Raw genomic sequence first — 11,271 nt, 5'->3', positions numbered from 1 at the left:
CCGCGCCCCCGGCCCCGGCCGGCGGCCCCCGGTTCCGGGGCGCGGCGCGGCGCGGGCGGCAGCATGGTGGAGAAGCGCTGCCCGCTGCAGAGGGACGGCGTGTACCGCTGGTTCTCGGAGCTGCCGTCGCCGCAGCGCGTGGAGTTCCTGTGCGGCCTGCTGGACCTGTGCATCCCGCTCGAGCTGCGCTTCCTCGGCTCGTGCCTCGAGGACCTGGCCCGCAAGGACTACCACTCGCTGCGCGACTCGGAGATCAAGGCCAACAACCCGGCCGACCTGGGCAGCCTCACCAACCTGACGGACGAGGTGGTACGCAGCAAGCTGCTCGTGTCGCTGGCGCTGCTGGGCTCGGAGCAGCGCGAGGCGGCGGGCGTGCTGTACCGCACGCTCACGCACATCGACTCCATCATCCACAACTACGGGCTGCAGCTCAACGAGGGCCGCACGGGCGATGAGTTCCTGCTGCTCTTCACCATGGCCTCCAACCACCCGGCCTTCAGCTTCCACCAGAAGCAGGTGCTGCGCCAGGAGCTCACGCAGATCCAGAGCAGCCTGAGCGGCGGCGGCGGCGGGAGCCACGGCGGCAAGAGCGCGCTGCCCACCTGCCCGGCCTGCCACAAGGTGCGCGCCCCCTGCCACCCCGCGCCCCCGGGGCCCCTCGTGAGCGCTCGCACCCGTCCGGCGCACGGAGGTTGCGGGGCGCCTGGGCCCCGGGGAGGCCTGCCCAGTCAGAGTTCGCTGTTCGTTTGTGCTTTTCTTTTTTCCTTTCACGCCTGCAGCTGCAGGCGCAATAAGGCCTTTGTCCCCTTAATGGGGCCCTTGGGCGCCAGGTCAGTTACGCCAGGTGTCGTCCGAGTTTCTCCAAATCCCGTGTTTCTTAGCCGGAAGGGAAGCCGCTGGCGAGGTGGAGGTGGTAACCTTAGCGGACTGCGCGGGGGCTGTACGGCGCCCCCACGGCCTACGTGTCCTTTCCCTTGGTGGGGCGGGTGTCGCCGCGGGGCAGGTGCGGAGCCCGGCTCCCGTGACAGGCACAGAAACACGTCTGCAGCCTCGGACCAAAGCATGCGGGCTGCCTGCCTTTGTGGGAGCAGATCCTGGGTCTGCTGCGAGTCCCAGGGTGTTGGTCTCCTAAGGAATGTGGTTAACGGCTGCCGTCTCCAAACTAAACAGGAAGGGCATTGTGGTCATTCAGTTGGAAATGTGAACTTTTGTCTAAATGTTTCAAAACTATGTAAACACCAAGTGTTCGGGGCTCAAACTCATTTTTCACAGCCCCCTGGGACCCAGTGCCAAAATGGTGCTCCAAGAAAAAAGGATTTCTCTTTGACCCAGTGTGGCGTGTGTTCAGATGGCACTGGGACTCTTGGAGAAGAGACTGCAGTCAGGACCAGTAGTGCTGCGTGCCTTTCTCGGTGTCTGGGTCCTCTTGGGTCCTCTCTGGTTTGCTGCTGGTGGTTTTCAAGCTCTCAGCCCTGGGTTGTGGCTTTTTTTTTTAATGTTTTTCTCTAAGATGTGGTTGTGCTACCTACGTTGGTTTTAATGTGTCTTCTCTTTTCTTGGTGACGTGGAGCTCCGAGACTGTGGTTTTCTTTTTAAATGAGTGTGGAAATGCCACTGTGAATCTCATGTTGTGCATTGGACAGAAACATGGTGTTCCCACTACAACAAAGGGAAAGCAGTGTCCTAGGCAGTGTGGTTGTCTGTAGGGGGCTCAGTCAGCTTTGGGGTGCCAGTGCCATGTCACCTGTTCGTGGGATCTCAGTCCCTGATGGTCAGGTTCCTGTGCTGCTAGCCTTGTGGTTGGACGCTGTGCGCTGACGTCTGGGGCTCTTGCTCTAGTCCCGCTCCTCTCTGGAGGGCGATTCCTTTGTGTATGCAGATTCATCCCTTTACAAAAGGGGAAGATGGCGATTATTATCTTGGTGGGGGGCAGGGGCTAGCAGTAGAACGAAAGTGTGCTAAGAGAGCCTTTCTGTCAAGTGAGAAATCCCTCTGATGACACGAAGGGCCAGTCTCCCCCTCACCCCTGCCCACACACTCGGAACTGGCCAGCTGTGTGACCTTGGCCAGGATCCCCCCTCCTTTTGTATTTGTAGAGTCGATGGCAGGTTACCTGCCTCCTGGGCTTGCTGGAGGGCTGCATGAGGTCACTCGTGATGTGCCCGGCACATGTGCAGGGACTGCTCCCTTCTCTGCCACGTCCATCCTCTCTGGGTTTTTAATGGAGGAGTGCTGGCTTAGGCAAGGCACATTGTTACAGAGTGAAATATTTATGTCTCAGAGGGTTCCTGTTTTCTAAATTGATTTTTGAGTAGTTACTTGGAGCTGACAATTTTTTTCTGTTTATCTGTGGGAAATTGAATAATTCTGCCTGACCCTTAATGATGTGATGGTGAGTAACCTTAGGGCTGTTGCTTCCATATTTCAGAGCAAGCATGATGTCTAGTTTTCCCCCACATCCCCTCTGTCAGTGCTCAGCTAAGTTCAGTCACATTCATGTAACTTTCTGTTACTGTTAAGGCCTGATACACCCTTTGCTGCTTTTGCAGGCGGTCCCTCCAGTGAAGTCTAACGTCTGAGCATTTTCCCTTCTTGGTGTCTCTGGATCTAACATTTACTGTTATCCTGGGAAAACAGCCCCATTAAAGCTCTGCTTGCATTTCGTTTGTAAGCTGTTGTTATTTTGTTTTGAGCTTTCTGAGCTTAGAGGCTTTGTGTTTATCCTTTAGGGATAAAGACACGGGTTTGATTTTTTCTTTACTTTGAAGCGATAGTTCGTACAATGATGTTTTCTGATATATTCATGATTTGCAATTGCGTCTCCAGATCCTCACTGTTACTCAATGATCCTTCCTGCTCGGAGGATGAGCAGGAGACACTTCAGAGTGTGAGTGAGGTAAAATAAACGTTTTCACGTGCAGAAAGGAAAGCAGTCAGCCCGGCTAAGCTGGTGGTAGAGCACAGTAGCATTGCTGTGCCCAGTAGGCGACAGGTGCCATAGGTGCGCTGCTCCTCGGAGTTGCGCGTGAGCTAGCGATAAAGGTCGCCTGGGACTGTCACTCTCTTCCTAGTTAAGTAAAGAGCTGTAGCTTTGGGAAAAGTTTAACTTTACCCTTTGCAGTTTTTTTTTTATGTAAATCGTAATGTGCTAGAGGTATATGCTTGTTTTTTAAAGTTTTTATGATTTAATTTTTAAAAATTATACAATTCACTCTTTCAAGGTGTACACTTAAGTAGTTCTTAACATACTGACAGAGCTGTGTAACCATTACCACTGTATCCTTACAGAACATTTTCATCACCCCGCAAAGAAACCCTGTACCTGTTTGCACTCCCTCCCCATTCCCTCTCCCCAGCCCCTGACAGCCAGTCCTCTGTATTGTGCACTGGCTTGTCCCGGACATTTCATGGAAGTGGAATCCTACAGTGTGTGGCCTTCCGTGTCTGGTCTCTCTCACTCAGCATCATGTTCTCAAAGTGTGTGTCATTGCTTCTCTGCTTTTTTTTTTTTTTTTTTAAGATTTTATTTATTTATCTGACCGAGAGAGAGAGACAGCCAGTGAGAGAGGGAACACAAGCAGGGGGAGTGGGAGAGGAAGAAGCAGGCTCATAGCGGAGGAGCCTGATGTGGGGCTCGATCCCATAACACCGGGATCACGCCCTGAGCCGAAGGCAGACGCTTAACCGCTGTGCCACCCAGGTGCCCCTACTTCTCTGCTTTTTAAGGGCTGAATAATATTCACTGTGTGGATAGACCCCGTTTTGTTTATCCACTCTTCTGTGGATGGACACTTGAGTTGTTGCGTGTGCTTATTTTTAGACTTTTTTCCCCCTCGTGGTTAATAGGCTCTTATTTTAATCCCTTACACCTAACACTTAACGAGTCGTCTTTGGACCACTGTCCACGCGTGGCCGTCTGAGGGACCTCCCTGCCGTGGTGAGAGGCTGCCTGGGAGGTGCAGGGCGCCATGTGCAGCGCCGCTTTCCAGAACCGTGGCTGAAGGTGGCAGAGAGCACACTGCCCTGACCGTGGTGGTCAGGAGCCGGGTGGCAGCCTCAGCTCTAGCTGGGCAGGGTAGCGGGAAGCTGCCCCCACCCTGGTGTTTCAGAATCCTCATGACAAGGATCACAGCCGAACAACGAGGTGGTGAAAAATCACGAGATTGATTTTGTCCAGTGGGTGCTGCACCTTTTGAAAGGGCTTGCTGCGGGAGTGCAGCGGTGGTCTTCCGTGGGGTGTCCTCCGTGGGCTCTCTGGGGGAAGCACTGGAAGCGGGGTGCGCTGCTGGCAAGGGCACGCCCCGGCCAGACGGCAGCTGGCTCTGTTGCAGTGCTTCCTGCGAGCTGTCAGAAGCATTGCGGTTCACGGGTGCCAGCTAAGTTCGCTCGCGGCTGTTGTTATCCCTGATGGTGGCGGCTCCGCGGGGGCTTCAGTCCTGGGGCTCCCATCAGCTGAGTAGGGCGGCCCACGGACGCGGGCCTGCGGTCTGAGCTCGGTCTGGCTGCCTTTGCTGCCACCGCTTTGGTTATGACGCGACAGGAAATTATGTCCTAACACATGCTGGATTGTTCGGTTTTGGCCAGCTTTTACAGGCCGGCCAACTGCCCTCTTGACGGTGAGGGGCACGACCTGGCTGCACGTTTGCTTGCGGGTGGTGGTGGGTCCCTCGCTGAAACTGAGCTCATCGTCAGGCCGGCGTGGAGCCGCGGGGGAGCTGGCGCCCCGGCCTAGGATGAGGCGCCCCGCGGGGGTGCTGCCCTTCGCCCTCCGATGGCATGGGGGCTGCGGACCCTCGTGGGCGCGTGTGCTGGGCCCCACTCGGCAATGCTGGCGCTCCTGCTTCGGTCAGCGTTCCGAGTGCCACCGTGCAAACTGCAGGTCTCCTGGTAGCTTCTCCGGAGCGACGTGGCGGTGTGACTTCACATAGCCTAATGACAAACGTCCGTGTTCATCCTGGTCTGCAGTGTTTGACGTTCAGCAGTTACTTAGACTTCAGTGTACCCTTTCTTCCCTCAGCCCTGTATACTTCATTTACCTTCCTTTCGGACTGAGGACATTTGAGATTGATACACTTTTTTCCGCACAAATCAACATAGGCATCTTACGACCTCAGAGGCAAGCTAGTAGATGGTACATTTTTGTTTGTTCAATTGGTCGCTGCTAACCTCCCAGAGACTGTTAGGAACAAAAATTTGTTATGTTTAGGGAAAAATCGTTTCTATATAAGTGTTGTGTCTTTTTTCTGCCTTAGACAGATTACATTTCAGAAAAGAGATGCTTTGGATCTTTCTTTCTTCCTTTTCTTTTCTTTTCTCTTTTCTTCCCTTTTCTTTTCTTTCTTTCTTTCACCACCATTTAGGACACCAGCTCTCTCGTGAGTGTGAGAACCATTGCCACAAGCTCCCCAGTGAGATTACAGATCACTGAGGGGTTCTGATTTCGGACTCCAGCCCTGACGTGTGCAATGTGGAGATAGTGTCCGCGAGGTGGCTCTTTCCCAGGCTCCACGGAGGTTTTGTACGTGCAGAGACCTAACACGTTATCGAGCTGCTTCCTGGCAGGGTGAAAAGCCGTCATCAAGAGCTTCATAAAATAGGTTAATTCTTTCTCTTTTTTTCTTTTTTTTTGTTAGTACAGCCAGAGTTTATTCAGTCACTCTTACACTGAGTGGATGAGCATAAAATAGGTTCATTCTTAAGCAGTTTGTTTTGTTCTGAGTTATGAGGCCTGAGGTTACTTAGAGTAAAGACAAAGGCAAGACTGAATATCTTTCCCATAACTGATACCGTGGCAGCTACTTGTAATCTGTGATCAGGGCATAATGAAGTGGGCCTGGACTCGCCATGTGGTCCCCAATGACTGGCGCAGACTTGTGGTCCCATCTCGAAAGCAGCGAGGAGCACTCTGGGCCTTGAGGACGCTTTTTACTGAGTCTTGCCTCTAAGTGGTGTCTGGGATTTTAGGTGGGTGTTTCTCAGGTCCATAGAAAAATCACGAGCCCCTGAAAGGTCTTGTGTGCGCCCTTACCCTTCCTTCCTTTTTCTCCTCGTTCTGTGACAGAGCGTTCTTTTGGTCACAGGCGAGTCCCTCAGTCTCTGTTTTGGTCATATCTTTCTGTTTCCTCAGGGATGTTGTTAGCTCAGGCGTCTGAACTTTGCCATCTCCTGACCTCCCCGCCTCCTCCGTCTCAGTGTTTGACCTCTGTTTTCCAGTTGGCGCATAAACACAGCCATAGTTCCTCCCTTCGCTGTTGTCCACCTCCATCAGCCGCTCCTCTTCTCTGTCCTGCCCCAGCCACCCTCACTCCTACTTGCCAGGGGTAGTCCAGTTTTAACAATTCGGCGTATATCCTTCTGACATTTTTATGCACATGTAAATATATATGTGTTCTTCTAAAACATTTTATGGCCATGTTTAAATAACACAGGACCTTCCGACAGGTGCTATTCTGCACGCTGCCCCCTCCCCCAGCGGTAGAGTGGAGCCAGGTCACCTTCAGCTTATGTCTCTGCTTCCTGGAACCTGGCTTCTGCCCCCAACTTCTCTGACTAAATCAATGTTTAGTAAAGATTTCTGAAAAAAAAAACAGTTAATATAATCAGAGGTAAAAATTGAAAAGATACAAAAGGATATTCAGTGAGACATTCCTTTTCCCCCTCACATCAGAGAAGGGCCCACGGGACATTTCCAGGTGTGGGCAGTGTTCTGTTCCTTTACCTGGGTGTTGATTCCTGTTATTTCACATTTAAAAAAACAAGATTTCCTACCCTTTTCCTGGTCTGTCCCCCTTTTTGTTCCTTATAGAAACTTCCAGAGAAACTTGCTTTGTATTTACAGATGGGTACTTGGCCTCTTACTCCCGACACAGGTCTGTGCCTTGCTGTCTTCTCCTGGCTGCCGTTCTGGATGAGCAGCCCACATCAGGCCGTGGAGCGTCTTCATTCTGCTTCAGGGCAGGCTGTGTAGTGAGTCCCTGCTCGTGGACATTTGGTTCCCATGTTACTATTACAAACAACTCAGTCGATTAAGGGTGATGTACGTGTCACCTATACAACAAACAGGGTGCGTGACCTTTCACGTTTCGGCGAGTTTATCTGGGGACTAGAAACCTGGAAGTGGGGTTGATGGTGGACCAAAGGGTGTGTACCTGCGTCATGATTTTAGACGCCGTGGTGGCCCACCTCTGGCGCCCCCACAGCAGTGTGTATGAGAGTGCCTGTTTGTATGCCTCCCGGCGGCGTGGGGTGCACGGGCTCCTGGTGTCCGTGCCGGTGGTGGCCCCTGGCTGCTGGGAGGCGGCGCGCAGGTGCCGCAGGTGTGTTCTGCAGTCCCCTGATGAGTGCGGCCGAACATTGCTTCAAGCGAGTTTTATTTTTGGCAAGCTCTCCATATCCTCTGCCCATTTCTGTTGAGTTGTTGGTCTTTTCTTTATTGTTTGAGCTCTAAGTTTCAAGGAGATTGTCCTTTTGTCTTTAGTAGAAGTGGCAAGAATTTGTTTTTCTGTGGTTTTTCCTGCCTGTTGACTTTACCCTGCAGTTCCTGTTCATCAGTCTTGTATGGCTTCTGGGTTTTGTGTCGCAATGAGAAATGTGTTCCACCTCACGTGTCACACAGATCGTGACGTGCGTGGTAGATCAAGGTCGGGCGTGCGCTCTGCAGGGTACGTTGTGAAAGCGTTCCCTGTGGCGTCTGCGGGTACAGAACTCGTGTGGCTTCTCATCTTAGGTTTCACGGATCCATGTGGATTTATTTGGTGTAAGGTACGGAGCGAGTTTTATAGTTTCCTAATGAAAACCCAGTTGCTCCAATGCCATTGGTTGAATAATCCGTCTTTTCCCTCTTGCATTTGAAGCATTACCTTTGCTTGCGTGCCGCCCTTCCCTTGTAGATGTGGGTTTCCTTCTAGACGGTGTGTATTCAGTTTCACTGATGTCTTTATCTGGATGGCCTCTGATTTACCTAGTTCATTGCATGCTTTTCAGTCCTTACCCATTTTAGCTCTCATTGGTTCTGTGCCCACCCCCCCCCCCCCCCCCCCCCCCCGCACAGTGGAATACCCAGGGGAGGCCGCTTTTTTCTTCTTTTTAAGCAAGTATGGTTGTGGAGGTGCTGCCCCCAGATGGGGCTTTCAGGAGTCTGGGCATGGCCTAGGTGTCCTGCTGAGAGTCTCTGCCCTCCTTCAATCCTAGGCACTGCTGCTTTTCCTCTCGCTTCTCTGAGTGTTCTCAGTTTCTCTCTGCTCTCCTGCCCTTTACATGATGGTGTTCTCACTGATCCATCCAAAATCTCCATGCCCCACTAGACCTGGCCTCCAGCTGGAGGTTCCAGGTAGCTCAGTATGTCCAAGGCAAGCTCCCCTTTCACTCTCCTTGACTGCTGCCCCATCCCCCAGCCAGAAGCCCATGCCTTTCCGTTGCCTTCTCTCCTGGTCCCCCAGTCAGGTACCAGGCCCTCAGCAACTTTGCAGGTTTCTTCTCTGTTGACACCACCACAGCCCCAGTCAGTGTTTCCTCTCTGTCTATCCCTCTCTCTTGCCATCTCACTTGACGTGATGGTCCCATATATGGCACACTTCTGTGGAGGCGGACTTAGATTTTGGGCCATTTGCCAGAGAGCCAGGGCATAGATTAAAATAGTCTTAAGGGAACAAGCACAACCCTAGCCTCATGTAACTTCATTCCTTCCCCTGAGTCAAGAACGCATGCTGGCATGTATGTGAGTGATCCCCTCCTTTTAGAATTCAGCTGATTCAGTGTTTAAAGTCTAGAAGAAACAACTTGTAGCTGCTCTCGTTGGTTTTTTAGTTAAATTATCCAGAAACTTTAGTACCTTAACTCTTAGAAATAACAGTGACATGTCCAGCTGCTCACCTTGACCAAGGTCTAGTGTACTATGACAACCAGTCCCCTGGCTTAAGTCTTGTCTACTATGACAACCTGCCCCATTGGCCTGGGTCTAGTCTGCTGGGACAACCCATCCCCCCTGGCTTGGGTCCAGTCTACTATGACAACCTGTCCCCCTTGGCCTGAATCTCATCTACTGTGAAAACCCGTACCCCCAGCCTGGTTCTAATCTACTATGATAATCTGTTCCCCTGGTCTGGGTCCAGTCTGCATTGACAACCAATCCCTGGCCTGGGTCCAGTCTGCTGTGACAACCCATCCCCGGCCTGGGTCCAGTCTGCTATGACAACCCATCCCCCCTGGCCTGGGTCTAGTCTACTATGACACCCTGTTCCCGGCCTGGGTCCAGTCTACTGTGACAAGCCGTTCCCCCTGGCCTGGGTCTAGTCTGCTATGACAACCTGTTCCCCCTGGCCTCGATCTACTCTACTGTGACAACCCATCATTAGCCTCTTACAGCAGGTCTCGTGTTGTCCCTGGAATGGTCTTGGTAAAATGCCTATAGGATTGTTACTCTCCAACATGCAGGTCTTAGCACGGCATGCTGTGGCCTTTGTGATCTGTCCACTGCTTGTCTATACTGACCTATGTCTGAACTTGAAGTTCCTTATGTTTACTGCAATCCCTCTTTCCCCTGACCCTCTGTAGATACTGTTCTTTCAGGTAGGCTCCCTGGTACCTGGGGCTCCCCAACCCCCGGTTGTTGGCTAACACACACAAGCCTTCTGTGTCCTTCTTCTGTCTTAGACCTTATCATACTCTCCTGAAGTGGATTTTGTTAACTTTCCATCACCAGACTTGACTTATTGGAGGGCAGAGGCTGTCTCTCTCGGACCAGAGCCTCATGGTCCCTGCCACCCAACAGGGGCTTTGTCCCGAGCGTCTGTGAAAACCAAGTGCGAGGGAGGTGTTGGGTGTTTATGAAAGGCCACTCGGGTGAAAACATTTTTTCCTTCCTCCTTTTCTTTCCTAGGGTCCTGTCAGTGACACCTGATCACACTCTTCCTTAATGGCTTTGTTGGCTATTTCTCTTACGCATTACATGGCAGTGGGTTCTAGTGAATTTTTAACATCAGTATTCTACTTTATTATTTTTCAAAAGCTGGTATGCAAAAGCTTCCCACGGGAGCAACTCTCTGTGCATGATAGTTCAAAAGGTATTACCCCATGACAGAGAGAAGTGTATGGACCAGTCCCCTGGGAGCCGGAAAGGCGTGAGCTCTCTGGTGCTCTGTAGACCTGCCCCCTGGGACTTTGCTGATAGAGTGCTGTTGGCAGCCCTAGCTGTAAGGCTGTTGGGATTATGGTCCTTTCGTGTTTACGCGAGTATAGATCACGGCAAGCCTTGGTGTTACAGTTTGCCACAGAATGGCAATAAACCAAACAAGTATTCGTCATGCCAGTTTAAGTATAGTTTATATTCTTCTGTACTTTCAAAAGGGACGTCAGATTAATTAGAAGGAAGCATTACAGAATCATGTCCTAATTATTTGGGACTTTTATGTAAAAGCTTCAGTAGAATTACTAGAAAGAAATTATATCCTCAGGTTTCTTACTGAGTCACAGTGCATCTAATTAAAACATGTATATGTAGGAACAGCTTCTGGAAATATAGTCTAGACTAAAAAAAATAACTTTATGGAAGGAGGAGAATTAATTTATAGGGCAGAGGATCCCTTCTCTCATCTCTTTTGGGCATTTCAACAAAATGTAAAATCTTGGGAATAATGCTCCTGCCGTAGCCCTACTAAGGTTAGTAAAATCAGTGAGACACTTTGAAAGTATCGGGTCCAGGAGTCGTGTGGCGGTGCTGCGTGGTGTGCGTGCTGGACCAGGACGCCGTTCATATGGAGCTGTGATCCGGAGCCTGCTCACTACCTGAGCGTGGGGTTCTCCTGGCTGATGAGTTTGCTTGTGTGGGCACTTGTGCAAGGTGTAGGACTTCTGAGAACAGTTGCTGTGTGGTGGGTTTTTATTTTAGAGATGAGGGATGAAGCTCATGAGTTGGTGTACTATTAATATTTGTATTGAGGAGGCTAATTTACCAATCAGAATGATTTTTTTCTTTCAGAATTATCAATAAAGAGAGGAAGGAGAGAACAGGTAGTGAGAAGGAATGATGCCAGTGATAACATTTCAGTGTTGGCTGTGTGCACGCACTGTCTGTGAGCTTCCCATGTATTTAGTCTTCAGAACAACTCCGTGAGTCCCCGTCTGTCTTTATCCCCATTTTAGCAGTGAGAAGGCAGACACCAAGAGGTTAAGTGTAAGTAATTTGCCAAAGGTGACATTAGTAACTGGCTATTTTTATTATGTTCTGAAGCCAGAAGTGCATTTAACAATGTTTTCATTTCATCATTAAAAGTA

General features: G+C 51.0%; 1 protein-coding gene across 1 annotated transcript in view; it reads left to right on the top strand.

Moving 5' to 3' along the window:
• The first annotated feature begins 6 nt into the window (after window positions 1-6).
• The window catches only part of ZCCHC14 (zinc finger CCHC-type containing 14), a 57,326-nt gene continuing 46,061 nt past the window's right edge, over window positions 7-11,271 (top strand). The window contains 1 exon segment of the mRNA XM_034672507.1: window positions 7-621. Coding sequence (XP_034528398.1) covers window positions 64-621 — 558 coding nt within the window. The 5' untranslated portion in view covers window positions 7-63.

The sequence above is a fragment of the Ailuropoda melanoleuca genome, chromosome 12, assembly GCF_002007445.2.
Source record: "Ailuropoda melanoleuca isolate Jingjing chromosome 12, ASM200744v2, whole genome shotgun sequence".
Lineage (NCBI taxonomy): Eukaryota > Metazoa > Chordata > Mammalia > Carnivora > Ursidae > Ailuropoda > Ailuropoda melanoleuca.
The sequence above is the reverse complement of the archived record's forward strand: the minus strand, read 5'-3'. Positions and strand labels throughout refer to the sequence as shown.